The following is a 16,598-nucleotide window of genomic DNA, read 5'->3' on the forward strand; positions in this document are numbered from 1 at the left end:
CGACCAGAGGAAGCTGGAGCTGCTGTGAAGATTTAAAGGTAAGTTGTTTTTTCTCAACAGGAGTGAAATGTAAATTTTGATGAATTAAAGTACGCCTGTTTTTTAATCGAATTTTTAAAAACCGGGCACTTTAGCATCAAAATTGACATTCACTTTAAATACAGTTTTGAAACAGCAATAGCTTTATTAGAAGCATTTTTGCTAATACATGTATATTACAAATATGATTCTATTCAAAACTGAAATGCATCCATGTGGATTCAAATTTTGGCTGGAATGTCCCTTTAATAAAGCTTGCTGCAGCCCTTAGAGTCCATGTATGCAATTAGTTTCCTGGGCACACTACTTATTTCATTACTTTGTTGTTGCTGATCCTACTTGTTTTTTTATGACACCTCCTGCCTTGTGATTTTGTCCTGATCACATTATCTAGTCTTTGTTTTTTGTGCTGTGTTGCCTGTGTGTGTTTTGACCCAATGCTTGTTTTTAACTACACTTTTTGCCTTCTGATTTGGTCCAGTGCTACCATTGGGGTTCTGAACTATAGGACAGTGATGACCAAGAAACTGGGGCATGTTTTGTTAGAGAATTTTCTTTTGGCTTTTTTACTTTCCCCGAGAACAGAACAAATGTCTTCTATAATCAGTGTTTTTAAACATTAGCTGAACATATATATTCATTTAAAAATATTTGTAAAAGAAAACCGCTCTGGACCTACATATACAGCTTCATAAATGGGAACCTTGAAATATTTAAGTAAGTTTAATTTAAAAAATACTTTTTTCTACTCCCCTCAAAGAGGATGGGGTGCACACTTTATGCTGCAATTTGCCTGACTCTAGTTACTTGTTATTATAACTGGCTTCTGATTGGACACAGCACCACAAACATACTCAAGAAGAGAGGGTGTATCCCTTGACTGCTCAGGAGTTGCAAAGCTCTAAAAAGTATGGTAACAAAAATGCTCTTTCTATGCTCATAAAACATTTATTTTGTATGCAGATATTTTTCAATGCAGTGCTTAGTTGATGAAAAATTAAGCACATAAGTAAAACATTTAATTTGCATTGCATTAAAAGGGTCAATAAATAGAAAATTAAACTTTCATAAATCAGATAGAGGGGTCTATTTACTATGCCCCGAATGGGGCCAACTCACCCTGATTCCGCGCGAGCCTTCAGGCTCACTGGAAACAGGAGTTAAGAAGCAGCGGTCTTAAGACCGCTTCTCCTTAACTGGATCTGCAGCCTGTGATTGGCGTACAGCAATCAACCCGATCGGGTTGAGTGACAGCCCCTGCTAGCGGCCGATTGGCCGTGAATCTGCAGGGGGCTGCATTGCACAAAAAGTTCACCAGAACTGCTTATGCAATGCTGAATGTCGATAGCGTATGCTGTCTGCATTCAGCAATGTCTGTCGGACATGATACGTTACAGCGTATCATTTCGGACAGACATTGTTAAATTCGGCCCTATAGCATGCAGTTTTAAGAGACTCTCCGATTTATTTCTATTATCAAATTTAGCACAGTCTTTTTATATGCACACTTTCTGAGACACCAGTTACTACTGAGCATGTGCAAGAGTTCACAATGTATACATATATAAGTATGTGATTGGCTGATGGCTGTCACATGATACAGAGGGCTGGAAAAATGACGTAAATTTTAAAATGTACCAGAAAAAAAATCTACTGTTTTTTTTCTTCAATTCAGAGTAAGTACTATAGCATTGTATTTTTATTATGTACTTGTTGATTATGTAACTCTACTGTATTTAATAGTCTTTTAAACATTTTTGTTCTTGGCTAATATATGAACTAAAGGTAAAGAGTGACAATTTTTGACTTCAGACTCTTTTGAATGATACTGGTTCCCTGTCCCTGACACCAAACTATCCACAGACAGGAGAAAATTCTACCTAGTCTATAAAATATAATTTATTTTTCCTTCTAAACAGTGACCACTAAAGCAGTCGACGCGTTTTATGTGTTAATACAAAAAAATGCCTTACCTGCTCAATTCGCACTTGTGAATTAATGAGCTGAAAGACCACAGAGTCCGAAAGTCCAATATCTTTTAGTAAAAACACAGTTAAAATTTCATCATCCTTCAAGATATCTCTGATCCGTATCCCTCGACCTAAAGAAATAAATTTGATTACTAAAAAAAATAAAACACGTGCATATTTACTGCAACTATTATATTTGCGCAATTGTAATTAATAACTGATTAAAATGGTATCAAACTAGTCTGTTTTATTAATTGTTTCTTAAAGGGATGTTAAACTCTAAATATAATTCTACAAACAAAATAATTTACATGCTAAAAAAATAACTTTATAATAATCCTCTTTCATTATTTAACCATTTTTTACTAATTTTCTTGTACGTTAAAGGGACATTATACACTAGATTTTTCTTTGCATAAATGTTTTGTAGATGATCCATTTATATAGCCCATATAGTTTGTTTTTTTTAATGTATAGTTTTGCTTATTTTTAAATAACATTGCTCTGATTTTTAGACTCCTAACCAAGTCCCAAAGTTTTAGGAGAATACTGACGTATATCTACTCCAGCTTGCTCCTGTTTGTGTAAAGGTTTTTTTCATAAGCAAAGGAAGGGGGAGGGTCTGCTATTTCCCACTTGCAGTGGGTGTTCCAGTAGCCTTTTAAACAGAGCTAAACTGGAAGATTCTAAGTAAGTTTTTAAACAGTTTTATACTGGATTTTTAGATCAGTATCTGTGCATATTAGTCTTTATAGTAGTGTCTATTATATGCAGTTATATGAAACTTGGTGTATACTGTCCCTTTAACCTCAGAAACAGTGTTTTTTAACACTTCCTCAAAAATGGCTGATGTGCACCCTACAGAATTCAGAAACCTGAATCTGGAACATTCTATACAGTGATTGCTTGTAAGAATTTAAAACCATTTTTAAAACATTTATTTTGAAAGCCAGTTCTCTGTAATGCAAAGCTTAACCCCTTAAGGACAGGGAGTTTCAGAGAAAAACTTGCACAAAAGATTAGAGCATTTTTAGCATTTTTTTGTTTTCACTCCATTTAAATAGAGCCTTGTTTTTTAATTTATTTACCTATTATATATATATATATATATATATATATATATATATATATATATATTTTTTATTTTTTTTTTTATTATTTTTTTTTTTTTTAAAGACAACCCAAGTTATTCATTTACTATTTTGGTTTATTTTATGCAACCATCTTGGTGCATAATGTGATCATTTAAATAAATGTGTTAACTTTTTCACAAACTTTGGGTTTCTCATTGAAATTATTTACATACCACTTGTGCAGTCATAACACAAATGATTGTAAAAGCTTCTCTGGGATCCTCATTGTTCAGAAATATATATGACTTTGCCATTGCTTTTTTTGAAATTAGAAGGCCGCTAATTGCAGCTGTGCACCACACTTTTATTATTCCCAGCAGTGAAGACATTAATTAGGTAGTTTAAAAGGTTAGTTTTAGCTGTAGTGTAGAGATTACCCTCACACCTGACACTTCCCACCCCTGATCCCTCCCAAACAGCCATCTTCCCTACCTTACCTACACTGGTCACCACCATCTTAGGTACTGGCAGACAGTCTGCCACTATAAAGTTTTAAGTCATTTTTTTATTATAAATTTTTTCTGCAGTGTACGATCCCCCCCTTACCCGCCAACCTCCCTGAACCCTTCCCCCTCTAACTAGTGTCCGCAATCGTAGGTACTGGCAGCTGTACCTAGTTTTTAAATATTTTTATGTGCAGTGGGCCCCCTCACCTTCCTGACCTCCCCCTCTAATCGATCATTTAGTAGGAATGTAAAGCTTAAGAGACAGACCATTTTTGGTTAAGAACCTTGGTTACGCTTGCTTATTGGTAGCTAAATTTACTAGTCACCAATAAGCAAGCGTTATCCAGGGTGCTGAACCTAAAATGGCCTGGCTCCTAAGCTTCACATTCCTGCTTTTTAAATAAAGATAGCAAGAGAACGAAGAAAAATTTATAATAGGACTAAATTAGAAAGTTGCTTAAAATTGCATGCTCTATCTGAATCATGACAAAAATTGGGTTTAGTGTCCTTTTAAACACTTTTCTGAGTTAAGCTGTCCCACACGGTCTCACCATTCCCGCTACCCTCCAGTAATGTGCTGTCCACCCACCTTCCTCCTGACCCTCTCACACCACCAAAGATCAGCACCACCGCAAACTGATCTAAAGAAGGACACAGAGTGTCTCTCTCTACATCAGTAATCTCCTGCACTACTATTTCTGCACTGACCCTCTCATGGGGCAAGCAGAAATAGTGCAATCTAGACAGAAGGAGCCGTGGACAATAGCACTATACAGGGTACGGCGTTGGTCCTTAAAGGGACATGAAACAATTTTTTTTTCTTTCATGATTTAGAAAGAGCATGTAATTTTAAACAACTTTCTAATTTACTTCTATTATCTAATTTGCTTCATTCTCTTGATATTCTTTGCTGAAAAGCATATCTAGATAGGCTCAGTAGATGCTGATTAGTAGCAGCACATAGATGCCTTGTGTGATTGGCTCACCCATGTGCATTGCTATTTCTTCAACAAAGGATATCTAAAAGATTAAGCAAATTAGATAATAGAAGTAAATTGGAATGTTTTTTTTTAAATTGTATTCTCAAGCTGAATCACGAAAGAAACATTTTGGGTTTAGTAGTGCTAGTAGTCATTAAGGGGATAAAGACACATGAAACCCATTTGTTTTACTTTTGTGATTCAGACAGAGCATACAATTTTAAACAACTTTCCAATTGACATCAATTATCAAATTTGCTTCAGTTTCTTGTTATCCTTTGTTGAATGAGCAGCAATGCGCTACTGGGAGCTAGAAGAACACTTCAGGTGAACCAACAAGAAAAGGCATATATGTGCAGCCACCAATCAGCAGCTAGCTCCTAGTAGTGCTTTGATGCTACTGAGCCTACTTAGGTATGCTTTGCAACAAAAGATGCTAATAAAATAAGGAAAATTAGATTATAGAAGTACATTGGAAAATTATTATATAAGTGCATGCTCTATCTGAATCATGAAAATTTAATGCTGACGTTACTGTCCCTTTAATGATATTGCAATCCTTTGTTTCTGTATTGTGCAAGATTTCCTCCTCTCCCGGGGGGGCACAGAAGAGGGTGAAATACAGCATTAGTGATGTCATGATATAGACACGTAGACACATATATCCAAATGTGTTACTAACAAACTAAAGCTTTATCTGTCAAAACTGATTAGCACACAAAGGGTAAAGTCACTGCAGGTTTTGTATCTATCTTGCATGTGATAAGTCATTTTACCCCCAACTCTGCCCAATTCATACAGTACCTTACACGTTTTGTTTTCAATTCTTTCTTTTCCACATCATCTGCTATTAAAAGAACTTGCATAATAGAAAATATGTGGCAATTGACAACTAAAAGTGTCAAAAAAATGATTTTAAGTACACAAAAAATGTATTGGCATTTCCTTTATGACTGGCAGCTGAGTATTTTAAAATGGAACAGAATTGCTTTTTAGATTTCTAGAGACTTAACAATATTATAAATTGTTATAAATAAACAATATTCTAAGATTTCTGGGAAAATGCACATTCTTATACATGTCAGCAGCCAGACGTTGCCGCTTGTCTGACGATTATGACACCTAGATCGTCACGTGGGTAAAGAACTAAACCAATCAGGTCGCAGACTGCTTCGTAACTTTGCTCTTTCGCGCCAAACGAAGCTTCAAAGTTATCAATAATCCGATTGTCTTCGAGACACAATAGACGCAAAATTTTACGGCTTGGTTTTTAGTACATTCATGTAACGAAGTTCTATCCGCATGGTGCGAATGCCGGCGGGTTAATTCGATACGGTCTGTGCGAAAAAATTGACGCCTTAGTACATGGCGCCCTTAAAGTGAGAGTCAATCCTACTTAATATTTTCAGACTCAAGCATTTCTGTTCTCAAATGATAGACTTGTTATCACCTCTGTTTGAAAGTTGAGGAGAGATGGTTACCAGACGCAGATGATTTGTAAAGTATATAGGAATTAAAACCAGCCATTTTTATCATATAGACTGCAGTCTTTTTCTACCAGATTTCGTTGTTTTCTTTTTTCAAGTTGTGGTTCCTTAAAGGGACATGAAACCCAACTTTTTTCTTTCATGATTCAGATATAACAAGCAATTGTAAACAACTTTCTAATATACTTCTATTATCTAATGTGCTTCATTCTCTTGATATCCTTTGCTGAAAAGCATATCTAGATAGGCTCTGTAGCTGCTGATTGGTGGCTGCACATAGATCTGTCGTGTGATTGGCTCACCTTTGTGCATTGCTATTTCTTCAACAAAGGATATCTAAAGAATTAAGCAAATTTTATAATAGAAGTCAATTGGAATGTTGTTTAAATTTGCATTCTCTAGTTTAATTCATGAACTAAAAATGTGAGGTTTAATGTCCCTTTAATCTGATCTGACAGGTCTACTCCGTTTATGTAATTGTAATCTATAATGCAAACTGTTGGGTTTTTTTGTAGCTGGGTCATTCAACTTCTTGTCTTGGTACACTTCTTATTTATGGTTGACAGTATGTAACAGGTTATGTCAGTAACTTCTACTGCTATCCAAAATATATAATGGAACATGGAAGTATATTGGAAAATTTCTTTTACAATGCATAATGAAAAAATATCAACATGGTTACTGTTCCTTTAAAGTAAAAGTCAATTCTAGCGTTTTACAAATGCTAGGATTGACTATTGAAACAAATAAAGGGGACTTTCATTGATAAGGTATAAGATACTTCATGTAGAAAGCTCATTTATTTGTTTCAATCGATCGCCGTTCTTAGCTGCTACAGCAAAAAAGATTTTTTGCTAAGAGGTGACGTTTTCACCTCTTAGCCAATAGCCGTGCGGTAAATCCATCTCCCAAGGGCCGGGTTTACCACAAGGCTATTGGCTAAGAGGTGAAAACATCACCTCTAAGTAAAAAAAATTTTTTGCCAAGGGCTGCTGTAGCAGCTAAGAACAGCGATCAATTGAAACAAATAAAGGAGCTTTCTACATGAAGTATCTTATACCTTATCAATGAAAGTCCCCTTTATTTGTTTCAATAGTCAATCCTAGCATTTGTAAAACACTAGGATTGACTTTCACTTTAAAGGGACAGTAAACCCTGTTGATATTTTTTAATTATGCATTGTAAAAGAAAGTTTCCAATATGCTTCCATTATATATTTTGGATAGCAGTAGAAGTTACTGACATAACCTGTTACTGTCAACCATAAATAAGAAGTGCACAAAGACAAGAAGTTGAATGACCCAGCTACTGTTTGCATTATAGACTACAATTACATGGACGGAGTAGACCTGTCAGATCAGATTTTAAAGCCACAACTTGTTAAAAAAAAATAATTGAAATTTGGCAGAAAAAGACTGCAGTCTATATGATAAAAATGGCTGTTTTTAATTCCTATATACTTTACAAATCATCTGCGTCTGGAAACCATCTCTCCTCAACTTTCAAACAGAAGTGATAACAAGTCTATCATTTGAGAACAGAAATGCTTGAGTCTGAAAATATTGTACCTGTCTGGCCAGCATTTTCTCAGTTCTGTTTTCCCTTCAAAAAATAAGATAGGTGCACAGAAAAGCTACTACAAAAAGAGAATGAGAAAACATTCTCAAAAACAGTGTTCAACTTGAATCAAAGACTGTGTTAGAACATCTTATGCATTTCTAAAATACTGATAGAAGTCCAATTTAGAAAAATAATTTTAGTCCTGTAGATGTATATGGTGTATTCAGTGAGAAACACAAAAGTTAAAGGGATAGTCTAGTCAAAATTAAACTTTCATGATGCAGATAGAGCATGCAATTGTAAGCAACTTTCTAATTTACTCCTATTATAAAATTTTCTTTGTTCTCTTGGTATTTTTATTTGGATGCAAGCTTAGGAGCCAGCCCATGTTTGGTTCAGAACCTGGGTAGTGCTTGCTAATTGGTATATAAATGTAGCCACCAATCAGCAAGCGCTACCCAGGTGCTGAACCAAAAATGGTCCAGTTCCTAAGCTTACATTCTTGCTTTTTCAAATAAAGATGCAAAGAGACAGAAGAAAATTTGATAATAGGAGTAAATTAGAAAGTTGCTTAAAATTGCATGCTCTATCTGAATCATGAAAGTTTAATTTTGACTAGACTATCCCTTTAATACATTTTTTATGATCCCATTTAGTATACATCTGGTGGCACAGATGCACAAAAATGTGTCTAGATGACCTTGGATTGTCTACTTTTAAAATATATACAGTTTTGTTAGGTGGTTTTGAGAATTTGGCAAAATGAGCCCTTGGCCAATTGTGTGAATGTATCGCAAAATCCCCTTGAAATTAGAGGCCTTCTAATAACCAAAACTAAGCCATTCATGTCTAGTATTCCAGAACACATGAGATCATAAAGAAGATGTTGTGACCATCTGTCCTATTGCTGCACAGGTTGTGTTAAAAGATAAATGTGCAATATACTCACAAAAAAAATACAAAATTATAACAAATGTGATAAAATAAAATAAATATCTGGTATCAAATAAAGGATATGTCCATAAAAAAGATGATTCTAAATCAAGTGTCCAAGTGATCTAAATAGTCCTCAAAGAAAAAGAAACATATAATACTGTATTGTGATACAAATCTGTGTTGAAATTGACGATTCATTACTCACGTGAAGTGGAGCTATAATAAGCTCTCTTAAATGCGCACTCCTACTTTTATACTGGTAGATAAATAGTATCCCACGATAGATAGATATAATTATAATCCTCCATTATATAAAAGTAAAAACCATAAAAAACAAAACAAAATGTATGCTTACCTGATAAATTATTTTCTTTCCTGGCATGAAGAGTCCATAAATCCATTCTAATTACTAGTGAGAATTCAACTCCTGGCGACCAGAAGGAGGCAAAGAACACCCCAGAAAAGCTATAAGTATCCCTTCCACTTCCCATAACCCCCAGTCATTCAGCCGAGGGAATACGGAAAGAGAAGAGGAACACCCGGGGTATAGAGGTGTCTGAAGTTCTAGAAATTAATACGCCGTTTGAATTTAGACCAGGGCGGGTCATGGACTCTCCGTGCCAGGAAAGAAAAGAATTTATCAGGTAAGCATTCATTTTGTTTTCTTTCCAATGGCATGGAGAGTCCACTAATCCATTCTAATTACTAGTCGGAATCAATACTCACGCTAGAGGACACAGAATGGAACGGGAGGGAGAAACAAGACAGGCAGACCTAAACTGAAGGCACCACTGCTTGAAGAACCTCTCTCCCAAAAGAAGCCTCAGCTTAAGGAAAAAACACAAACATTTAGAGACTGTATGAAAATATGAGGACCAAGTTGCTCTTACAAACTTGCTCAAACTCAGATTCATTAAGCCTTAATCCTCTAAGGAGGCTGCTAGCTAGCTAACTAGCCTTAAACAAAATCTCTTGAAGCCTAGAGATAAGGATCTTGAGCACCAACTACATCCAAGTTAAAAAATAGACAATCTTCCAGAGAAGAAGGATTAAGACACAAAGAAGGAAACCATAAGAAAAAATCTCCTCCGGAAACAAAGGACCGCCTTGTCCATGTAGAAAATAAGAAAAGAGGGATCCCACTGTAGAGCCGAAGATCTAAGACTCTATGAGCAGAAAGAAGTCAGCAAGGACAAAACTTTCCAAAACAAGATCAACAGAATGCTTAGGCTCCAACAGAGCCTACTGCAAAACCTGAAGAACAACATTAAAGGAATACTAAACCCAATTTTTTTCTTTAATTATTCAGGTAGAGCATGCAATTTTAAGCAACTTTCTAATTTACTCCTATTATCATTTTTTCTTTGTTTTCTTGCTATTTTTATTTAAAAAGCAGTAATGTAAAGCTAAAGAGTCGACCCATTTGTGGTTCAGAACCTTGGTTATGCATGCTTATTGATTGGCTGAATGTAGTAACCAATAAGCAAACGCTATCCAGAGTGCTGAATCTAAAATGCTAATCCTAAACTTTATACATTCCTGCTTTTTAAATAAAGATAGCAAGAGAACAAAGAAAAAATTGATAATAGGAGTAAATTAGAATGTTGCTTAAAATTGCATCTTCTATCTGAATCGTGAAAGAAAAAATGTGGGTTTAGTGTCACTTTAAAGCCGTGAAGCTGCAGGCTTTAATACAGGCCTGATTCTAGCCAGGGCTAGAACAAAGGACCTAACCTCTGGTAAGTCAGCCAAACCTCTATGCAATAGACCAGAAAGGACAATAATCTGACCTTAGAGAAAAAACAGACTGACAATACCTTCTCCAGACTCTCCTGGAGAAAGGACAAAATATGAGGTACTCTCACATAACAGCCAAGAAAGAACCCCGAGAGATGCACCAAAAAAGAAGTGCGCCAAACCTTACAGTGAAATTGCGAGAAACCGGCATATGGGCCTGGATTAAGAAGTCTACTATGCAGACAAACCTCATTTAGCCAAAAACTAGGCATGCAATATCCATGCAGTCGGCTTCAGGGAATCTAGATTTGGATAGAGAAAAAGCCTGTGAGTACCAAGTCCTTTCACAAGGAAATTTGCACAGGGGAGAAGACAACATCATTACAATGTTTGCAACCCAAATTCTGCGAATTAGAAACACTGAAGCTTGCTCCTGAAGCAGGCAGTCACTCGAAGAGAGAAAGGCAAACGGAGAAACGTCTGCCTGCTCAGGTATCCGCCTACCAGATGTCCATGCCTGGGACAAGAATTGCAGAAAAGAGACAGATGAGAGAGAGTCCATCCACCAAAGGATACGATTTACCTCCTCATCACTAAGGAACTCCATGTTCCTGCCTGACAGTGACAGAATCCACCGAAGCAAAGTTTTCCGATTGGATCTGACAATCCGGAATGCAATGAGTTGGGCCCAGGCTATCAGAATCTAGAAGATCCATCTCAACTCTAACATGAAACTCGGAAGGGTAGACTCTGACTGAGTCCAGATTCCCCAAGCCCCTAAGGACTTTAAACTAGTCCCCAGCCAGAAGACTGGCATCTGAAGAAACAAACTCCCAGGATGTTCTCAAGAAGCCTGTATCTGAGACAAAAGAACCTGAACAAGTCACCAGGACAGAGAGTCTATCGTTGGATTGTTTAGAACAAGCCACTAAGAGAAGTCTGAGTGATCCCCATTCCAGGGAGAGAAACTGCAACTTTAGTCAAGAAGACCTGATGAGATAAGGGAAATAGCTCAGCGACAATTCTGGAGAATCACAGCTACTATAATAGTTCATACTCCTGAATGCTGTCTATCTCAATAAAAACCCACCTAGGGTAAAGAACTCAGGGCTGAAGGGTAAAGAACTCAGGGCTGATGGATTTTGCTGCAGAGGAAAACCGCTGGGCTACCAGGTAGACCTAAAGAAGGAAGGAAAAAAATATATAAACATAGATATAGAAGAAGAGTGTTATAAACCATGCAAGTAAAATCTCAGCAACAAGATAAAATAGGCAGGTTGCTGTAAACACTCAGATTCCTTGCTGTCATCAAAGAACAAAGAATATTAGTAGAGATGTACACCAAACTACCCTTAATGTGAAAAAACATAGTATAAACAGACAAAATGCTTATAAAAATATCCAGAGATATTTCTACTGAAAAAAGATACAAAACAGACATACAATGTCCCACAGGGAGGAATGCACCCTCTGCATAAGCAGTGCAGAGGAAGGCGCCCCAAAGCATTAATTGTGGGTTGACAAGTCACAAAGTTCCCCTGGAGATACTCTCTAAAGGAGCGCGCCAATCTTCATGTCCTGAGTTGAAGTGCGCAACACCATATGAGAGTACAATGGCGGCACTAATAAAAACAATCAGCCCACATATAATGATGCCTAGACGGTGGAATCCATACCCCAGCACCAAACACTGGCACCTTCAGGAAACTGACTAGCCTGTAGATCGTTCAGCTAAACTACCATAGTGTAATACACACACCTCTAGTGACAGACAATTGCACAAAAAAGGCAGACCACCGCTGCAGCACTAAACTGGAGTTATATGTTCCTGCATCTCTAGACCCATGTAAAAAACACGAGAGCAAGCACGAACATAGAGAGCTTGTTTATAACATATATAAACATGTCTGGCCCGCTACATTAAATGTCATAGCTCCTTACTAAAACTTCTGTCAAAAAAACTCTAAAAGGTTATAAAATGACGCCCATGACAAACTAGGACTGTAGTAACTACAAACGGTACCATGTCCTTGTGGCTGCAAATTACAGCCTACGCTGACCCATAATGTCCTGAGATGAGGGATAAATCGGGTTTAAACAGATCCCATTACCCTCTGAGATAAAAAGTCCCCACACACATAATAGAGTCCATTATCATAAAAGGGAAGACTGTAAAAACGGACCGCGTAGGGATAGGAGTATGAGGGAATATTTAGTGAAGCAATCCTATGCACGGTCATACCCATAAAGAAAGGACTTACCCTCCAGGGTCTTCTGCTGTGGAACAGTCACAGCAGCTTCAAGTCTGTTAGCCTCATCTGACCGCTGACAGGGACCTGAAGATACAAGAAAAGCAGAGTAACCAACCGTGGTTATCTATATAGGGGGATAGCATAAATTGTTAGAGTTCAAGTAAGGACAACCTTACCGACCTTCAACAGCTAATAGCCACCATTACTCTTACTTAAGAGGAATACATGGACACAGCATTGCCCCAATCCTTGCTTGTAGAGAAAAGTACACAGTAAAGGATTAAAACTTTATTTTCTTCAGCACACCATCTTCGCACACCTCCTACGATGTACACAGGCAAAGAATGACTGGGGGTTATGGGAAGTGGGAGGGATACTTATAGCTTTGCGGGGGTGTTCTTTGCCTCCTCCTGGTGGCCAGGAGTTGAATTCCCACTAGTAATTAGAATGGATTTGTGGACTCTCCATGCCATTGGAAAGAATTATTGCATAGCCAAGCAGCATATCTAGCAAGTATCCCTGCTTGCCTTCCCAAATAAGTAGTCTATATACATTGTTACTAATGTACCAGAGAACTCTGGATAAGATATGCAAATTAGATATACAATATCTCACAGTATGTGCTTCCATACTGTGTCTGGCCACAGGATCCCCTTATAGGGTAAGTGCAGCAAAGCAGAAACCACTTCTGGACAGCAGTTTTGAGTCTATTAACTCTCATCAGCGGAAGATAGGTTTGCTTTTACTGCTTAGTGAAGCTTATTTCCAGGCAAAAAACAATATTAATTTATGTTATGGAGTAGACAAAAAAATTTCAATTAAAATCCTCCATTACATAAAAGTAAAAACCATAAAATGTATTGTGTAACCAATCAGAAGGGATAGTTGATTAGATGTGCTGATTGGCTATACAATAATTGTATGGTTCTTACATATATATATATATATATATTATATAATATACTATATATATATATATATATTATACTATATGAGTAGCTATAAGTACAGCATAATGCCGAAACGCGTAAACTAGCGGTTCCCTTGAAGATATGGGCATCCTTGTTTGCTTGCTGCATGTTATAACAAATTACTCTAAATTTCAGTTTGTTTAAGCTTTATTAAAAAAAAACAAAAAAACAGAGGACATCTGGGTAAATCTGAGCTTGCAGTAAGGTTGAAAATCTAATTTATTGTGGTCACCTTTGGTGAACCAAAGTCTGATAAGATAAATTTGAACTTTACTATATGTGCATTTAGGTAAAATTTTCGGTTCAAGGACCAAGTTTGATAACCTGTCGTCTATGTTTATAATTGTCAGAGCAGTATAATTGTCTGGTAGTTAAAAGCTAAAAGAATCTTTTAAAGTCTTACTTAAAAAGACAATGATTAATGACCCACGTTTTTAACAGTGTAGCTTGAGGGTAGACAGATAAATATGGGTCTGTGCATGATTTACATTGAACACATGGGCTCTATCATTACCTTTTTGCTTTCATCTCTTGCATAAAATTGTATGTTTATTAAACTGTAAATAGACACAGAGACATAGTCCTTGTTATTTGGAATAATGATACACAAACAAATAAATATAGACATAAACTATAACTATATAATAGTGTTACTGGAAAGGTTACTTTAATCAGGAATTTTTAGAACTGTTCACAAATATTTTATTTATCATCACTTTTCTCTTAACGGGACACTAAACACAAAATAAATGCTAGGTGAATAGATTCAAAGCAAATATTAGTGATGAAAATATGCAGATTTTTTTAACATTATATTTTCTTTCTTTAAATATTGCATTTAAAGCAATAGATGCAGCCATGTTATAACCTAGGTTTTCCTCTCTGCTGAGACCAATTAAAGAGAGTTATTAATGAGTCACTAAAGTGTGCCACCAATAACTGTGTTGAATTTGGCAGCGTTAAGGCTGTACTTCCACTTTTAACAGAAATTAGAAATTTCAGGAAATTACATGAAAAAGGAGAAAATAAATAATGAAAGTATATTGGGGTTTTGTTTTTGTTTTTTTCCTACTACACATCATTACAAACATGTATTAAGTTCAATGCCCCTTTAATTTGGGAAATTAAAAATGAATTTCCCCACAATTCAATCCATAACGACAAAACTATTCACAGGTTACAGAATTTGCTGTTTTGGCCTCATTAGGGAGCGTAGGGCATTTACACATAAGCAAGAGGTTTTTAATGTTCTTTAAACATTGAAGAATATGGACAAACATTTTCTTTCAAGTCAAGGCTGTAGAATTTGAATACCTTTAAAAAAATTCAAAAAACACCCCACACCAGCTAACTTTAGCCCCCAATAACTGCTAAGTACAGTTACTTTGTTAAAAAATAAAGATGCTACTATCTTTATTTTTTAATAAAGTATATTACATTTGATTTGGGGGGCATTTGGTGGACATTTATAAAATTAGCATACGAAGAGAGAAGCGTTCTACCAGGAACGAACAACAGCTCAGTGGCTTGTTGTATGGCGAGTTACCACCTAGGAGCAGCCTCTTTTAGCCCAGTTGTGCTTTTCACAGAGGAAAACTTTCCTGAAGTATATGAGTCTGATCCCACCAAGTAAGGTCAGTCCAGCCCCGAAATACCAGGCAACTCTCCACTGAACAAGGAACATGACAACCCCAGACGATCGTTTCGGCCTTCTATGGGCCTCGTCAGTGAGGTGCAGCCATATTCCTCTAAGCACACTGGGCAAGGAGTCCACGTCTGGTTTCTCCATAACCCTTTGGGAGACCTCTCCAGGGTCATAAAAATTTGCATACGAAAAGAGAAGCGCTCTACCATCTGATCTGATCTCTGGTTAATTTCATAAGCGCTAATTGCTACCGTGAGCTCATTTGCGGGCGCACAATAAATTAGCGCTCCACTTGTAATCTAGGCCTCAATGGGAGAAAAAGTTCAATGTCCCTTAAAGGGACACTAAACCCAGAATTTTTCTTTCATGATTCAGGTAGAGAATACAATTTTAAACAACATTCCAATTTACTTCTATCTAATTTGCTTCATTCTTTAGATATCCTTTTTTGAAGAAATAGCACTGCACAGGTGAGCCAATCACACGAGGCATCTATGTGCAGCCACCAATCAGCAGCCACTGAGCCTATCTAGATATGCTTTTCAGCACAGAATATCAAGAGAATAAAGTAAATTAGATAATACAAGTAAATTAGAAAGTTGCATGCTCTATCTGAATCATGAAAGAAAAAAAATTGTGTTTCATGTCCCTTTAAAGTGTGTTGCTATAAAAATTTGATTTACCTGTTGATTGTAAGCTCTTCTGAGCATAACCATAAATCAATGATATTTGTTGTAACCATACCTGTGTACCTAATGCTACATAATGTGACTGCTTTATTAATACAATTTAATAGTAAAAATAACATATAGATGATAAAAAAGAGAAAAAAAAGTAAAATTATAATTGCCTGCAACTTTTCCAGGGTTTGTGCGCATGGTATCCATAAAGTGCGACAACGTATACATCTCCTTCCATATTTGACTTAAATGGTGGATTTCTGGCTTTCCCAACAGCAAATCTTGCGCATCCTTATATGCTCTTGCAAGGCTGGGAAAAAAATAATGAATAAATAATTATTTATGGAAAGAATAAATCAAAAAAGCAAACTGTAATATTTCTGTAACCTGCACATTTTTTAACAAATATGTAAATTATCAAATTGTGACTTTATTGAGAATAAACCTGAATGTTATTAAGGTGAGAGCAAGCCAGGTAGATATTTTTACAACGCGTTTCATTACAACTTAAGGTGTTTTGGAAGAGAGTGAGGAATTGAATTTAGAGTTTACGTGCCTTTAACTTGTTTATTTTCTGTAATTCCCTCACAAGACACAAGCATGTATTTTTGTATCTGATGTTTTATCAGAATGTAAACTGTCAGTGGTCAGAAAAGTTTACACATTACCAATCAGATTTTATAAAGTATTTCTTTCAAGAATTTACATTATTCTTCTCAACATTTGTGCCTGGGTATAAATGACTCAACTGGTGGATGAGGG

General features: G+C 36.3%; 1 protein-coding gene across 1 annotated transcript in view; it reads right to left on the reverse strand.

The window, feature by feature from the left end:
- ABCA4 (ATP binding cassette subfamily A member 4) overlaps positions 1–16,598 on the reverse strand; it is a 382,609-nt gene that overhangs the window by 350,717 nt on the left and 15,294 nt on the right. The window contains exons 4-5 of the mRNA XM_053693132.1: positions 16,007–16,146; positions 2,013–2,140 (exon numbers count right to left, since the gene is read on the reverse strand). Coding sequence (XP_053549107.1) covers positions 2,013–2,140; positions 16,007–16,146 — 268 coding nt within the window. The remainder of the gene's footprint in view (positions 1–2,012; positions 2,141–16,006; positions 16,147–16,598) is intronic.

Source organism: Bombina bombina, chromosome 10 (genome assembly GCF_027579735.1).
Source record: "Bombina bombina isolate aBomBom1 chromosome 10, aBomBom1.pri, whole genome shotgun sequence".
Taxonomy (NCBI): domain Eukaryota; kingdom Metazoa; phylum Chordata; class Amphibia; order Anura; family Bombinatoridae; genus Bombina; species Bombina bombina.